Raw genomic sequence first — 16,941 nt, 5'->3', positions numbered from 1 at the left:
AAATATGTATAAAAACCGTTAATGTGGTGCATGGCCCATGTAAGCACCAGTTAAATAGTTCCCCTCCATCGTATCGTCTTAGAAATTGGTGGTGTTTCCCTAAATACCCTTATAACCCCCTTAATGAAGCATTATGAAACATAATTAAGGCTGGACCTAGTACTTATGTTTAGGCAGAAAATACTTATATACTAGAATCATATTCCCATGTAATCTTTTTCTAAGATTGAGCTTTAACGTAACTATTTAGAAAAATTATCCTAAACTTGAAAAGGACAAAAACAAACTTGAATATCCTCACAATGCCATACTAGAGCAGCATTTAGCAGGCCTAAGAACCATATAACTACAGGCTAACTTGAAAATTTCTATCCTACGGAGAAACAAATGTTGAAAAGACTACTTTAAAGGTTATAGTTTTAGTCCTCCTGAGGACCTAAAACAATTTTGTCTCAAGTTTAGAAAATTTACTTTGGTGAGTCATGTTTTACATTTTTTTTGAAAATTGTACTTTAACAGTACATTTATTGAACATTATTACATATAAATAACAGAACTTGATAAGCTAGAGTTCCAATTTTGATTCTTTAGGAAATTTTTGTTCTCCCCCCCATTTTGCATGGTCTACCATGCAGCTGCTAATGCGTTGTAAGTATGTACTCTTTCTTTCTTATGTATGAATTTGAAGCGTGAAATTAAAATAAAGTGGCTTTTTCTCCCTGACAAAATAAATAAATAGATAAATAAATAAATACTCAGCAATCGAAATAAAAAGATAAAAGAGCTGGGCTGAGATAGATAAGATAGAATTCCTACTCTCGTGGAGTTTCTGATGGACAAAAAGAGTGAGCTACTGCTTGATTTCTATGTGCTGGTCCCTGAACAAGGTTCTCTAATGAACTTATTAAACTTCAAAACAGCTCTATGAGGTAAATGTCATTTTCATCTCCACTTTGTAGAAAAGGACACTGAGACTTGGAAGGTCCAATGATCTTCTTAATGTCACGCCACTGATGTGGTGGCCAGCATTCAAAATCAAGTATGCCAAACAGCAAAGGCCACGCTCTTAGCCGCTCTGGCGCAGGGAGCCTTCACGCAGAAGAGCTAAACCTGGTCTGGACAGGGCCTGACCACCATGGAGACAGTGGCACGCATTCTGGGGATCTTTGCGACACTGAGGAAATGGAGAAATTGCTTTTGTTCGAATTCAGTTAATTTGCATATTTATTAACTAAGGTGGAGAGAGGTCATGCAATTGGCTCAAGACTAAATAATAAGAAGAGGCGGAGTCGGAGTCATACGAGATCTATTCATTTCCACCTTAAACCTTTTCTCTTCCACATCGGTTACTACCCAGACTGAAAACCTTGCCTGTCCATCAGCAAGTCTCAAACTGTGTTAACCTTCTAGAAAGGCATAGCACAGATGTTCCCCAGTCCGGTAAACCAGAAATCCAGCTCTATACAAGTGTCAAAAAGGCCCTCCCTTCCCTCAAGCTGGGCAGTTTACTCCTAGACAACCCCTTAGATTCTGCCCCGGCACTTCCAGCCCTTCATTCACACACAATAGTAACAAAGCTTCCTATCGAATATACTGACGTCAGAGGGGGGAAACACCAGATGCTAAACTGTGACCAGTGACTGGGCTACACGTGGTTCTGGCGCCGCTGAAAGCACACACAACACTCAGTAAAAGGAGGCACCTCTAATGAAGTACAAAAAGGATGTTTAAAGGTCACTAAAAAGGATGTGAAAACTTGGAAATCCCAGCAATCAGGGATTGTTGACCACAGACGCAAACAGCCCGGAGTAGACCCGACTCTCCTTAACGCAACGGAACTAAGTGGCGATCTAATTCACCATCCCATTCAGAGAAAGGAGAAGAAGGCAGGCTCTTTAAAACTTCTCGGAGATATCACTTAGCCTCCACTTTGTGGGTTCTACTCACAAGTCAGTCCGGTCTCTTTGGGAGAGACTTAAATTAGAAACTTTTTTTCTTTATGTTTCGTGAAACTAGGCATCTCTTTTTTTTTTGGTAAAGAGCATACTATGAGTTCACACGTTCGATATCCCGTTTCACTCTAGACACAACAATGGAAAAAGAAAAATCTTCCTGGGCCAGAAACAAACAAAACACAAAGGTGTGAGCAGAGGAAGCCAGGAGTTCAGCTTCTTGTCTGATGATGATGGGGAACAAGAGTAGCAACCAGGCTCCCTCTTGCCCCCCGAAATAAAAGCGTGAAGAACCACACAGCCCGAGGCCATAGCCCGCAGAAAGGTGAGACCTGTTAGGGCTGGAGGGACAAAGCCTGTCTAATAGTGAGCCTGATTTCCCACTAGCTCACTGACATAGCTGAAACACCCTGACATGTCCTCAGGATGGGAACCTTAGCCACTCACAGGAAAGTAGCTTCCGATACCTAGAAACCATTCAAACTACTAGAAAGGAGCCCTGGCTGGTATGGCTCAGTGGGTTACGCATCATCCTGCAGATCATAAGGATGCTGGTTCGATTCCCAGTCAGGGCACATGCCTGGGTTGCAGGTTCTGTCCCTGGTCAGGGTGCAAACAAGAGGCAAATGATGGATGTTTCTCTCGCACATCAATATTTCTCTCCATCTTTTGCTCTCTCATTTCCCCCCTTTCTAAAAATAAATAAAATCTAAAAAAGAGAGAGAAAGAAAGAAAAGAAAGAAAAGAGAAAGGAAAGAAAAGAAGGAAACGAGAAAGGAAAGAAAATAAAGAAAAGAAATGAAGAGAAAATAAAAAAGAAAAGTACAAAGAAAGGGAAGAATCTGGAAATGAGCCTGCAAAGAAAAATTCTAAATCAGGGAAAGAATCCTAACACTTAGATGGGAAGGTCAGGGGATTCATTCACAGCATATTAAATACAAATAAATTTTCAAAGGACTTTGAAATAGCAGCAATAAAGTGCTATAAAACAATAGAATGAAAATACTCCTACAACAGCAGGAGATATAAATGATCCTGAGTACTAATCCATGCGTCTGCCCTTATATGAGCAAAAGTACATAAAATATCTCAAGGCTCGAAGCTGTTCATTGGAGGCCCTCCCTTCCCGGTAACCAGGAACCTGTTCCTGCTAGAGGTCCAGACAGCAAGTTCAAGGGCAGGGACTGTGTCTGCTGGGGCCTTCCCCCCTTCAAGTAAATGATTCAATCAACTGCAATACCTAGCACTTGGCATATTTTCCACCACAATGGAAGGAAATTATCCCAATTGGGTGAAATCATTTTACAGTTTGTAGAGTCCTTGCCTTCATTTGTGTTGGGAAAAGGGAGACAGAAGGATCTGGAATCCCAGCTCCCCTGCTTTGTCCCTAAACAGCCTAGCCAGGGCGCTGCAGCAGCAGCTGGCCAATGCTGCCACCTCCTGTCCACGCTCAGCATTAGCTGACACTGAATGTTCCCCAAGTGCATCTTGAGCACTACTCTCCTTCTGCACTATAGTAACATTAGCGACGGCTCAAGGGTGGAGAGGGCAGTGAATTGACATCTTTGAACAGGACATGTGTTGCATTTCCTTATATTCCGAGCACGAAGAAAAGTGGAAGATATGCATACTGAGAAATCGGAGAAAAACAGGGCAACCTTTCTGAATTTTGAAAGATAATCAACACAGCATTTAACAACTGGGTGTCCCTTTCTAATATGTCCACTATGATTCTTCCCTTTGTATTTTAATTTATATTTGCACTAAAGAGTTGAAAAAGTCTCCATGTGTTAAAAGAGGTGTTGAAAATCAGCCCTAACAAAATCAAGAGTCAAAGTATGAGCTTTTTGAAGTAGAAAGTTCAAATGACTATCACAATGACTGCTACTGAGGGGTACCAAGTGCTTCCTCTCGACAGAGGGTGGGATACATCCTATTATACATGGATGGGGCTGGGGCTGGGGCTGGGGCTGGGGGAGCAGAGGGACTTGGAATGAGCTGCTTGGCCCTGTCAAGCACAGGGACACACTATTTTCTTCCCTGCTGCAGCTGCAGGGAGTCAGGGGCTGGGGGTGCCAACTGCTCAGGATTTAACTCACCTAGAGAAGCCAACTGAACAAGAAATACAGATAAAGAGGGTGGCTAGAGTCAACTGAATTCCAGGCCTTTGGAAAGACACTGACATGATTACAGATGGACCTGCTGGTCTAGCCCAGCTCATCAAGGTCAGAGCCAGAGAGCTAGGGACCATGTCACACTTTAAGGCGCCATCAGAAGAGGAGGGTGCATGCATGTGCCTTTAGTGTCCAGGTTCACATGCTCTTCAATATCTAAGCCGAGTTGGATGGGTGGAGATATGGCCAACGAAGGGGGTGAATACCAATTTGCTACATGACCACAGAATGACTACTTCCAGTTTATAAACATGAAGGCTGGAGATCATTCCTGAGTCTGCTGAGTTTCTGCTCAGCCTGAAGATCGAGGATGGGACCAGCTCATGCAAGTACTGCACCTATGTGACAACCTCAGGATCCTGCTAACCAGTTACAGAGAGATGAACGTGCATCCTTTGGCCACACTCGGTGACTGAGCTCTAGAATGTCGCTACTCCGGATTGGAGGCATCGTAACTATAAAACACATGCCAGACCTCAAAGGCAGTGCAAACCGAACATAAAATAGCTCATTAATGACTTTTACATTGACTGCATTTTGAGACGATAGTATTTTAGGTATGTTAGGTTAAATAAACTGTATCATAAAAATGTGTGAACACACAATACAGTGTACAGGTGACATGTTGTGGAATTGTGCACCTGAAACTGACATAATTGTGTTAACTAGTGTCACCCCAAATCAATTCAATAAAAAGGAAAAAAATAATTTCACTGGCTTCTTTTTCACTCTTTTTAAGTGCCTTCTAGAAAAGTTAAATTTAAAATGTCGCTTAAATTACAGTTCCCTTGAACAACAATGGTCGATACAATTATAAAGCTACATCTGTGAAGAACCTGGAGATCCAAATGTATCCTATGCAGATCTAGAATGTCCCAAAGGAAGTCAGGGAACCCGGCCAAGTTCACAGACGTAGTGGCAGACCCTCCTCTCCCACCTCCTAGGGCAATACTGAGAGATCCATCGCCTGCCTCCTTGTGTTTGTTAGTAACATAGAACTAAACTGGCCCTGAAGCCTAAGAACGTTTTTCCTAGTCCATGCAAGATGTCTATATATTAAGTAACATTTTGCACACTTAAACTACTATGATTCATGGTTAATATCTCCTGATCTGGCTCAGTCAAAAATATGCCACTTCTGATTCCTCCTTGAACCTCGTCACTATACGGACAGAATTCCGACAGCCTTTACAGTGACAGGCGTGTTAACTGAGGGCTGAATACCTTACGGCAAATGTGTACCTGGTCTTCTCAATAATTACACTGCTCTTCCCTAACGCCAGCAGCTTTTCTTCATGCACCTGTCGGGACGCCTCTTTTTTATACCAACACTGCCCACCCCTCACCCATGAAAATTCTAAGTTCCATATTCTCAACTGATAAAATTAAAAATACCAATCACACACCTTGATTAATATTTTATAGATTATATATATCTACCTTTCACCAAAGGCTTTCTTTTAACAAAGTAATATAAAAGAAATCTTCCCTGGTTTTACATAAGGTACCAAATAATCAGGGTTTTGATTCTGAGCAATTGGACCACAGAGGTCACTGTGGACAGGAATAATTGGTTTGTAAGTACGCATCAGCTCAAGGATAGATGTACTGCTGTTACTTTGGGCAGGCCTGATGCGGGGAACCCAAGCCTAAATGCCCAGAGCATTTGTGAGTTGTGTGGAAGGGTGTGAAAACTGGGGTTAGGAACACTGATAAGGTCCCTCAGACAAAAAGAAACTATCTAGAACATAAAAGAAAAGTTATATTTAAGCCTTGCAGAATATCTGTTAATTCTAGTATACTTAAAGAAGAAGTGCTAGAAAAGGTGAGATAAGAAAAGTAGGAGAACCGAAGAGTCTACAAGTCAAGAAGGATATAATGGCACCAGAGTACCTTCATGGGGATTCAATGCCGGGACTGGAGCTGGTCATTAGGACTCAGTAGTAACGCCCCGAGTCCCGCCTCCTCTCCATTCTGGGTTTGGTCCCAGACACCCTACTGAAGCTGTTTTCTTGGAAACCGCCAGTTACCTCCTAGTCTCCAAATTCAATGATAATTTCCCAGTCTCTCTTGAAGGGTATAACCACTCCCTCCTTCTTGAAACTCCTGGTTTGTCTTGTTTTCTTGACAGAGTAGACTCCCTCCTACTTCTCTCTTTTCATTTTCCTTTCGAATTTTGGCTCAGACTCCATAATTATCGGTGTTTCACAAACGTCTGAACGTGGCTGTCTTCTCTGTGTCCTGTACACTTTAAAATCCCATGTTTTTAAATACTTAGCTAATTTCGGAGAATGCCTCAATACCATATAACGTAGAACAGTGCTTCCTACGCATCTGCTGAGTAGTGGAAAGGAAGGAGAAAGCAGCTTGGGGGTGGGAGGGGAGGACAGGTGATGGGAGGTTCAGCGGATGGTGGGGAAGTTAGGAAGGCGGAGCACCCAACTCCATGAGGAAGCCCGAGACACGAGGATGGGGTAGGCAGCTGACGTGGACCTGAGGTCACGGTCACTCAAGAAAGAGGACGAACTACGAATTCCGGATACCAGATATATCCTCAACTTGTGTGCCGCTGTCACTGTGGTTTAGAGGAGAAAGGAATGAGTGGGATGCTTGAAACATACAGGGAGGCAAGTAGATTCTAAATTAAAGCAGACAGCCATAGTCAAGGGTCACAAATGAGTGTATACTTTGATTGAGGATAACCAGTTTGGGGATGGTTGAGCTAGGAAGACAACTCTGTGTGTCTATTAACTGATTTATCATATATCAATGTAATCAATAATATATATTTCTCCACAGAGGATTTGTTCAGACCTAATTGTTACTAAAGAAAGTTGGGAAAATTCCACATTATCTTATCTACACTACAATGGATTGACATGTTAACTGGTATTGTGGGAGAAAAAAAGTCCATGGTCAAATCATTTCGGAAAACAGTGGGTTACACAAAGGGAAATAGGTTTGGCTTCTTTGCTGTCAGACTTAATTTGATAAGCTGTATGACTTAAATTTTATAAGCTAATAATGCACATTGGGGATCTCTCAGAATGGCAAACACCGTTGTCACACGCACACAAACGTGTTTTTCTCTCACAGAGTCTCCTGAAGGGCCAGTGGGATCACTTGTTTTCCCCCCAAGTTTCATTTGTTGGTGTATGGTGCGTATCCAACAGCGCATTAAGTGCTCATGTGTGAGGAGAGAGAAAATGAGGAGATTTCATTGCTACTTTGAGAATAAGATATTCTAATTAGAGAGATTAGAGAAAAGCCACAGACAGTTCATAATAAAAGCCTAGGGCCTATGGGAGCAGAGCCCAAACACAGAATAAAAAAAACACTAGGCAGCAGAATCAGCATGTCATGGTGTGTTGATATATCAACATACGTATGTCAACATACATAGAGGGCAAATGAAGACATAGATGAGACACACAGGCAGAGGAAAATATACCCATGACATTACATTTCAGCCCAATTCCATCTTTTCTTCGAAAATGACTACAAATGGAACCAAGCAACGATCTTTAAGACACACCAGTGTCAGCCAGTATCTTAAGTTTTATTCCTACAGGGAAAAAAATTACAGTAATTCTGTTGTATGCACATACCTCTCCTTAACTATAGTGACAAATTATAAAGAACAGGTTGAATAGGTCAGTTTGTGTTTTCAAAAGAATGTAGTCATTTATACTCTTCATTCTGATGATCTGACCACATCCCTAATCGAATAGGAAAGGGTATAGCAGAGTTGAGGGAGGGATACAATTTAGAAAGACCAAGTTTGAATTTGTGAGGATAACAACAAAGTCCCTCCTAACCCTGAGAGGCTGGGATTCACACAAGAGAGACATACGATGCTTTAGGGCATTGCAAAGACGGTGGCAGGGGGTCGGGGGGAATGAATTAAGAGAACTGTCCTAAGGAAAACAAACAGAAAGGTGGAAGACATAAGGGTGAGAGCTGGATTCTATTTCAAGGACCTACCGTTCCATCCCCACCACAGGCCAGAATTCGCAGATTCGGAACCTTCCTATACAGCTCGAGCCTGCAGAAGAAATGGAAGAAAAAGTTAACAGCGGAGCACATCACTGGTCACAGCACAGAGAAAACATAGGGCAAAATGGGGGCTGTCCCTGGGAGAAAACGTATAATCATGAGGATAATGCCAAGTAATCACAAGAAGACGGACTCCGACAGCTGGATCAGAGGGGAGCCACAAACCTCATCTTTAAGCAGCCAACCCTGGGAGGGGGCTTTAGGACGTCCGAGCGTGTTATGTCCCATGATTTCTGTTACTGTGTCAGCTCCCATTATTGCCCTCATTGGCTGTGACCTCCTTCCACTTTTTCTTTCCCCCTCACTGTCCTCCCCCCTTTCTCAAGAAAATCATCATCAACTGGCAGTCAACAGGCCTTATATATCTCCTCCTTGTCTTTTATTAGCGTTTTGTGGATTTATTCACTTTCTCAAACCTAAGCTGCCCACCCGGAGTCCCAGGAGAACTCTTTCAGAGAGGCGGGAAGGATACCTCACGGGCACCTGACCACACCCCATTTCCTTCTACCTCTCAACTCATGGACCACCAAACCCCATTTGCAGGCCTCAGTCCAAAGGGGGAAGATGCGCTGGTTTTTCTTTATTTCTAAATTTGGCTGCCTAAAATTAGACCGTTTCCTTTGTCATGTTGGCTCTTAAGAAAACACACAACCTTAAGAAGTGACACCACTTCTGTCTGCTAGAATGTTTGCCTGAGGAAAGATGTTAATGGTTCTGTTCTAGAAAACTACATGTATTCAAATCAAATAATATTTTTTGAAAATATTTTCTGCCCTGCCATGGTCTGTATGCCAGCCTATGAAGCATCTACCTACACTCTAACTACAGTGTTACAATCTTAAGAAAAGTAAGCATATGAAAGGGCAAAAGGCAAGGTACCAGATTTGCCCCAGTACATCCAAAGACAGAAGGAGGAAAAAAGAAAAAGAAACAGAAAACAGAGCAGTCTCATGGCACCCTCTAGTGGCAAAAGTGCTCACAGATTAAGAGAATGTCAGCAGAACTTTATTTTTACATTTAATGTTCTCCTGCATGCTTAAAATATATATAATTGATTGATTTCCTACAGGAACTATGTTTCCCTAGAAATTACCTAAGTCAATATTTTTAGAGCACAAGCTTTATTTTATAACAGTTTTACAAAAAGCACAGTATCATTTAACGCAACTTTGAATATGCTGTAAATCTTTCATCATAACTATCCATAGGGTCAAAAGCAAAAGGAAAAATAAGTTCATTACAGTTAACAGGTTCCTATCAGCTGTCTGGTGTGATGAGCTGATATTTCTTTGTGTCTGATAGTTGCCTATTGAAAAAGAATGAATATCTCTTTAGGTATAATCTCCATCAGATGACATCCAAAGTATCTTTATAGATGGGCTTTCCCAGGGAACCAGAGGGCAGTGATGATGTCCCTGCTCTTTCCCTTCACCACAGGAGAGAAATGAGATGCGCGTCACCTACATCTAGACTTTATTTTCAACACTTTTGACAGAAACAGAGCATGACATTTCTGAGAAGCTCAAAAGGGATTGAGCGGGGAGACAGTTAAAATGTCTCCCCCCCGATGTGAAATCCATAGGTATAATCAATTAATCAGTCAATCTCTCAGGTGGACACAGATGTGCACACAGAACCTCTAATCCAAACATACAAATATATTCTGAAACAAACACAGCCATGATCTACAAAGACACACTCCCATTTCCACCAATGCACACATCCAAAGCTCTGCAGGTACAAGCAAAAGCGACGGACCCTTTCTCAGTTCCCAGGCTTGCTCCCCTTCTGCAGCTGCACATTCAGACACAGCAAACACACAAGAAACACTCGCTGAGTTAACAGCCGAGATGTGTTCTGAAGGGAACTAACGAAGAAAGAGTATGCGGGGAAACGTTAGGCAGAGTTTTAAAGGGAGGACGGCGCAGATGAGAAAGTAGATGAGAGACGGTTAGAAAATATTTCACAGGGAACCAGATAACACCAGAGCAGGAAGTCCTTCTCACTGGCCTAGAACAGTACGGACCGCGGAGGGTATTTCCAGACTTACGCATCTTTCGGCCCCTCCTGAGAAAGATCGAAGACTTGCCGCGGATTCAGATACCACATGAACATCTGCAGGACTTTGGTTCCCTGTAAAGAAAAAAAAAAAACAATAATGGGAAGAAATTTCCAAATATTGGCTGCTTATTGAAAAAATAAAAATAACCAATCCTGGTAGTCAAAATAATGCCTAATTCTAAACGGATGAGAGCGGTGGCTAAAAACGTGGTCTTAGGCCAACGCCCAGATGAGACCTCGGCCTATCCTGGGTAACTCTGGCGGGTTCCTCCACTTCATTAAGCTCAGCCCCCTCCTCCTTAACGTGGAGACAGGAAGGCCTAGCTCACCGACATGTTTCCAGGATTAAATGCAATAATGTTCAAGGGGCTTTCACCGCGTTTAGCATGCAAGAAGTGCTCAGGCGCAGTACCTGTTAGTTTCACCATCATTCCTCACTGTATGAAAATCCCTGCAGGGAAGTTATTAGGCAGCCCATGTAATTTAACATTATTTTTTTTTACTTTGGTCTGTAGATTACTATTGTCTTGGCACAATATGAAATACGGGCAGTATGAGGGAAGTATGACTTGATGGAAAAAAATTTTCTGGAAGCAAAAGTAACACAAGCTCCCCATTATTTACAATACGCCTATGTGACTTCTCCAGTTAGCAGTACCTAATCTTACTTGGACACTTTCCAATTTCCATGTCCACATCTTTGTCCAAACCAAACATTTCTCTCACACATGAACATTTCGGGAGTGTTTTAAGTCAACGTGACATTGATAGAAATGGTTGTCATGGCAAGTACGAGGCAGTCCTAAAGATCATTTCTGAAAGTGACTTGAGCAAAGAAGCAATGAAGGGTCTTTTTATTAAGCAGCATCCAATGAGCTTTAAAAATGGGTCAGGTGCCTCATTTAGGCCTTAGCAACCACAGCAAATAATATTCGACCAGTAGGCAGAGTTTGTTGCTTACAATTATAGTTCCTTTATTAGAAATCACAAATTCTTTCTCTCAAAATAACCCTAAATTTTTATACCTACTGTGCTATATTCGAGGGGTCATTCTAGTATGGTAGAATTAGCGCAATATTTGAGTTTAAAATAACTTGAGTGTTCTAACTGGGTGATCATGAGCATTTATAATCTTGCAGAAATTCAGCACATATTGAATGAAATACAAGGGCAACATGTACTTCTGAGGGTAATCATGATAAATAAATAAATCAGTAATAGTTATATACCTAGCATAGCATGCAGCATAAAATAGGCCTTTTCTAAATGTTAGTCTCTTTCTTTTTTGTTCCTTGTCAATCTGTTCATTAAATCACACTTGAGGGTGTGAGGACTAAAGTGTGGTTTATAAGTATCACAGTTACACCAGTTGTTACAGAGGCCAATGCAGGTCTTCCGTTTCCCATTTCATCCAAACTTATAATTTAGAAGTCCTGCTTCATGCCCTGGCTGGTGTGGCTCAATGGATTGAGTGCTGGCCTGTGAACCAAAGGGTCATGGGTTTGGTTCCCAGTCAGGGCACCTGCCTGGGTTGCAGTCCAGGTCCCCAGTAGGGGGTGTGTGAGAGGTAACCACATGTCAATGTTTCTCTCCCTCTTTCTCCCTTCCCCTCTCTCTAAAACTATATAAAATCTTTAAAAAAATAAAAGTTCTTTAAAAAAATAAAATTCTGCTTCATGTGCCTGCTATAAATTTAGTAATAATATTCTATCTTTAAGTATTATAACTAATCCTATAGTTTCACCAAAGGACGTATTTTGCTTCGTGTAAAATCCGGACATAGCTTTAGACATAATACTACCTACTTACATACTGAGTCATTTTCTTTCTTCCCATACTGGGCCTTGGTATCAAGTCAGTTGAGGATTATCTCAAGTGATCTTTTATGTTTAAAAGTCATTTTAATGACAAACCAATTTGTTAAAAATTTCTGAATGACTCACTAGAAAAATAATTTCTCAGCTTTAGATTCCTAGAGCAATTTGAATTGTTAATGTTCATTATTCCTTTCCATCCATGGCTACGGCCAAGTGCACCTCTCAATTTCAGCTCCTTCTGCTCTGCAGACAGTACTAGGGGTTTCACAGCTTTGAAGAAACAGAAATGCAAAGCATTCAGAGGTTATTTCTTTAATCTAGAGTTTCTCTAGAAGGCTTGAGCGACACCATTTTGTTTTCAGTATGTGCTCATTGGAACACCTAATTATCGTCATTTCTCCTTTTGAGGGAAGGGGTCTCCATTAAGGTTGGCAAATTTTGCACTGCCCACCTGTAGGAGGCGCCACTGACATCACAACCTCTGAGAATAACGCCCTCTGTAGTTGTACAGGGATGATGCGCATAGCCATACATCGTGTTCAGTCATTCCATAATTTCTTCTTTCAAAAAGCAATCTTTCTAAAATAAAATCATTAGCCAAAAAAAAAAAAAAAAAACCCACCAGAAACAAAAACGGTGTGTCTGATGAAAGAATTGCATTGTTTTAAATCAGTCCTGGTGGGTGGAGGAAAAAGATCTAACACACAGTTCAGTTAGTTCTGTTAAGCCTGCCATTACCTCTATGATAAGCTAGTTCAGGGCTTTAATAGAAATAATGTATTCACTAGAACCAAATGGTTTGACAAATACCACTTCACCAGGAAGAGTCGTTTCTTTTCAATACACTCAGTCATTTACACAACTGTCATTCACTAGCAAGTCTCCGTGTGCCAAATGCAAAAGCCACAGCTCTCGTGAGAGAATCTAGTTTTCTGTGAATGAAAAAACAGCTTACAGGTGAAGTCCCATGCACTTTGGAGAGAGTTCTCATACATGCAGTTGTAGATGTAATACCTCGCTGACCACAGAGCTTTTCAAGATATGGTGAGACTGGGCATTTGTCCGGAGAGATAAAACTGTCCTTTCCAGCCCCAGGTGTTGGGGAACAGGGTGGGAGAGAGGAAAAAAAAACAACTTCCAAGAAAATAGGTAGATTGTTCTAGAGGGAAATAAACAGGATTCAGCTGTTCGCCCACTCTGTGCGAGACACAGTTTTCTGGGAGGGAACGGAAGATGGGCTGGACAGAGAGGATATTGTCCTCGACGGGAAGTTCTGTGTGTCGCTCATCAAATCCGATGACCTGGGGGCATGGAGAAGCCTGTGAGGAGGGGTCGGCTCAAACACGAGTCTTCCTGTGACTCCAGTGTGAGCCGAAACACTCAGATATGTGACTCAGCAAGCCTTGTCCCAGAGCCACTATCACAGGTATTATCTCAGGGTCATTATCAAGTTCACAGGAAGAACTGCCCACAGAATAAGGCCTGAGGAAGATAAAAAGTAATTCGAGGAAGAGGTTAAGAAACAAGTATTTGAAACTGACTCGGAACAACCCCTAAGAAATACCTAATTAACTTAATGAACACACATTCTGCTGCCCCTGGGTGGCCACAGGCACAGCCAGGGGCCCAGGAGGAGAACAATACAATAAACGAACTCATTAAAGATGGTAAATGCTGTGGTGGAGACTCCTACTGAGCAGTGTGAATGGCCAAAGGAGATACTCTAAGTCCAAACTTGGGGATTAGATGAAGGCTTCCTACAGACGATACTTGGACTTTGTCTTAGAAGGTGAGTAGAGATAGAAGTTTTAGGATAAAGACAGCTAGACACACCGTAGCAACACTACACGTTGCATTCAGCCTTTGAACCACGAGGCAGGAGTGGTAGGAGACCTGAGTTGTACACACACCAGGCAATGTATGCTGAGGAGCCTGGGCTTTATTTTGCAAAAGATAAGAGTCACTGAAATGTTTTACTTAGAGGAGCTGGACACACATGTTGATACGCTTGTCTGGCTACAGACTAAGCAGCTGGACATCCAGCTTCTAAACCTATCAAAGGGGCTTAGTTTGGGTGTTAGCCACGGCTGTGGGCTAAAGGTGTTCCTCCAAAATTCATATAGTGAAATCCTAACCCTCAATCAGAAGGGATTAGGAGGCGGGGCCTTTGGGAGGTGCTTAGGGTGTGAGGGTGGAGCCATCAGAGAGCTCTCCCCCAGCTGCCCTGCGAGGACACAGCGAGAGGACTGCAGCTGTCCCTGAACCAGGAAGGGAGGTCTCTCCAGACCACGGACTGGCTGATGCCTTGATCGTGGACTTTCCAGCCTCCAGAATTATGAAGAATAAGTTTCTGTTGTTTATCCACCACCCAGTCTATGGTATTCTGGTATACCAACTTGAACCAACTAAGACAGCTGCCCAGGTGTTCCCACGAATACTATGACTTGGAAAAAGGGAATTTGCACAGTTTCCTTGTTTGGTTGGTTAAATTCCATCTGTTGAGGCCAGCCTGACAAGAAGATCTCAAGACTGAGTTTTGATAAGCACCATCATTGACTGACTGGCCTTCTGTCCTCTTCCCAGCCTAGTCTCAGCCTTAGGGGACTAAAGTTTTATCTGACCATAATGCTTCTTAATTTATCCCCAGCCTGAGCACTGCAGAAAACAATATCCTCATTGAAGTTGTCTGAGCATTGAAAAACAGTTTGGGGGCTCAGATATTTATACTCTGTTTCCTTATTCTCTCCACCCTGGTTGACTTGCCCTTGACTTAGAGGAACGGCCCCGGCCTGGGGAAGCTTGTCTACAGATGTTGGTGTGAACTTGGTCAGGATGAGCCTGTCTACGGACTGAACATACCTTCCTCCTGTCACCTACAAATAAGGTCCTTGGGAGCCCTGATCCAGGGTCCTGCTCACACCACATCCCAGCGCTGGGGTTTCACACTGAGCAGCTCGGAAACCAGGGCCTGGAGCCCTTAACTCTCAGGATGGACTAGCTGGCCAGAATCACTCTCATGGCCTGAACTATAATTAAAATCTACATCACTGGAAGATGAAATTCCCAAGAGCAAGAGGGAGAGACAGTGTGAGAGCAGGAAGCAGCAGGAGGTGTCACAAGGGTCTCTAAGACTCAGCTAGAAAGATGTCAGTGAGTCAGAGGCACCCAAGAAAAACAGTAAGTCTTGCAGTTAGAGCAGAGATGAGTGTGAGAGAGGGTGCTGATTTCTGGCGCCCTCAGGCTTCCATGCACAGGAGGGATTGTGCTACCTCTTCTCCGCACCCAGAGAGGACACTGCGGTCCCCAATCCCAGTGCCTGCTCCCTCAAGTACTTTAGATGCCGACACTGACAGCAGTGCTGCCAACCACAAAATCTTCTCGAAAATCCATTATACTCTCCACCTTCAGTGTTAGATAAACAGAGGCAATTATTGTGAAGTATCTGTTTAAAAGACGAAATTGATTAAAAGAAGGACATAGAAGTGGTCCCTCCATGTGGTCATCTCACTATACTCCAACAGAGCCTTGGAAACTTTCTGTCCACACCTAAAAATATGGTAGGAAGAAAAAAAAACTGTAGGTATTTTACTTGCCAGAAGATGGCACTAGAGTCTAGTTGTTTAAAGAACAGAAGACTAAACAAGTGTTTTTTAATGTTAGAAGCCCAAGCTTCGAACACAGGAGAGGGGAGAGCCACTCAGAGAAGCCGATGAGTAGAAGAAGTCAGTCACTGAGAGGCGAGAATCAGGATTTAACAACCACAACACCAAAGTGTTTCTGTATCGACTGCACTGGGCCCTTGCTGATCAGAGTGTGGTCTCAGCAGCAGCAGCAGCACCGCCTGGGAGCAGACTCTCGGGGCCACCCCAGCCTCGGAGTCAGAATCTGCGTGTCAGCACCATCCCCAAGCAATTCACATACACACGCAAGTTGGGTTCTCCACACTGGCTCCCCGAGAAAATAAACTCAGAGAGTTTATACCAGCTAAGAAGTCCGACTCTCACAGCTTCTAATTTAATCAGGATAGGGTAGGTAAGGCATCACTGATTTTTAAAAACTGCCCAGGCTGTTGTCTTGGGCAGCCAAGGTGGAGAACCCTTTGACTCCCGAGATCTTACGGCTGAATCTATCTACCCTCGTGGGCAATGTGAAGGGTTCGTTACAGCCATGGCCCAGGAAGAGGCGAGCCGAACAGAGGAGTTAGCTCAGCTCTGACCTCACAAGTCTTCCCTACTCGCTGCAGTCCGGGCCTCAAGCTGGGCCTTCCTCACTGCGGATGAAACCCGAAGTATGTTAAGCTGGAGGTCAGTTTGAATTATTCTAATTGCACATAGGTGTTTGGGGTTCTTTAGAGCTTTCTCAACATTTCACATTGTGCTTAGAAATGTTTTCATATTTATTTGGCTTATAAAGAATCTTATTTTACATGGGAAGTATATAGAAATGTAAACTTATGTAATATGCATTTTTACTTGGTGAGCCACACTTCTGAGAATCCTAGATATTCTAGAGGCACCATCAGTAGGGCAACACATTCACAGGCCAAAATGCATGAAAGGACATCAAAGTCATTAGGTTTTTTGTCTCCAGTAACTGAGCCTTTTTAGAAAAAAATTAAATATCTCCCTGTGACTTCCAGTTCCCCAAACACATCTCAACCTCTTTCCCAATAATTCTTCCATTTCCTGAATGCTCATCAGTAACGAAGCTACTGTTAGCTAATGTGCTGTAAAATCTTGGTGCTTTACTTCTCTGTATGTATTCCATTCATTCATCAGCCCATCTATCCGTCCATTCATTCGTCCATCTGTCCACTCGCCAGCCAGCCATTCATCCACTAAGCATCCATCCACCCATCCACTCTTCAATCCATCTACCCAA

At 42.7% G+C, this 16,941-nt stretch overlaps 1 protein-coding gene across 2 annotated transcripts in view; it reads right to left on the bottom strand.

Moving 5' to 3' along the window:
• Nucleotides 1-16,941, bottom strand: part of DGKI (diacylglycerol kinase iota) — a 403,697-nt gene that overhangs the window by 177,097 nt on the left and 209,659 nt on the right. For both annotated transcript variants that reach the window (XM_045855648.1, XM_045855646.1), the window contains 2 exons: nt 10,233-10,315; nt 8,111-8,171 (listed from right to left, as the gene is read on the bottom strand). In XM_045855648.1, the coding sequence (XP_045711604.1) occupies nt 8,111-8,171; nt 10,233-10,315 (144 nt within the window). The remainder of the gene's footprint in view (nt 1-8,110; nt 8,172-10,232; nt 10,316-16,941) is intronic.

This window comes from Phyllostomus hastatus, unplaced genomic scaffold, assembly GCF_019186645.2.
Source record: "Phyllostomus hastatus isolate PE091 unplaced genomic scaffold, TTU_PhHast_1.1 phas_scaffold_114, whole genome shotgun sequence".
Lineage (NCBI taxonomy): Eukaryota > Metazoa > Chordata > Mammalia > Chiroptera > Phyllostomidae > Phyllostomus > Phyllostomus hastatus.
This window is presented reverse-complemented; position numbering and strand designations above follow the sequence as displayed.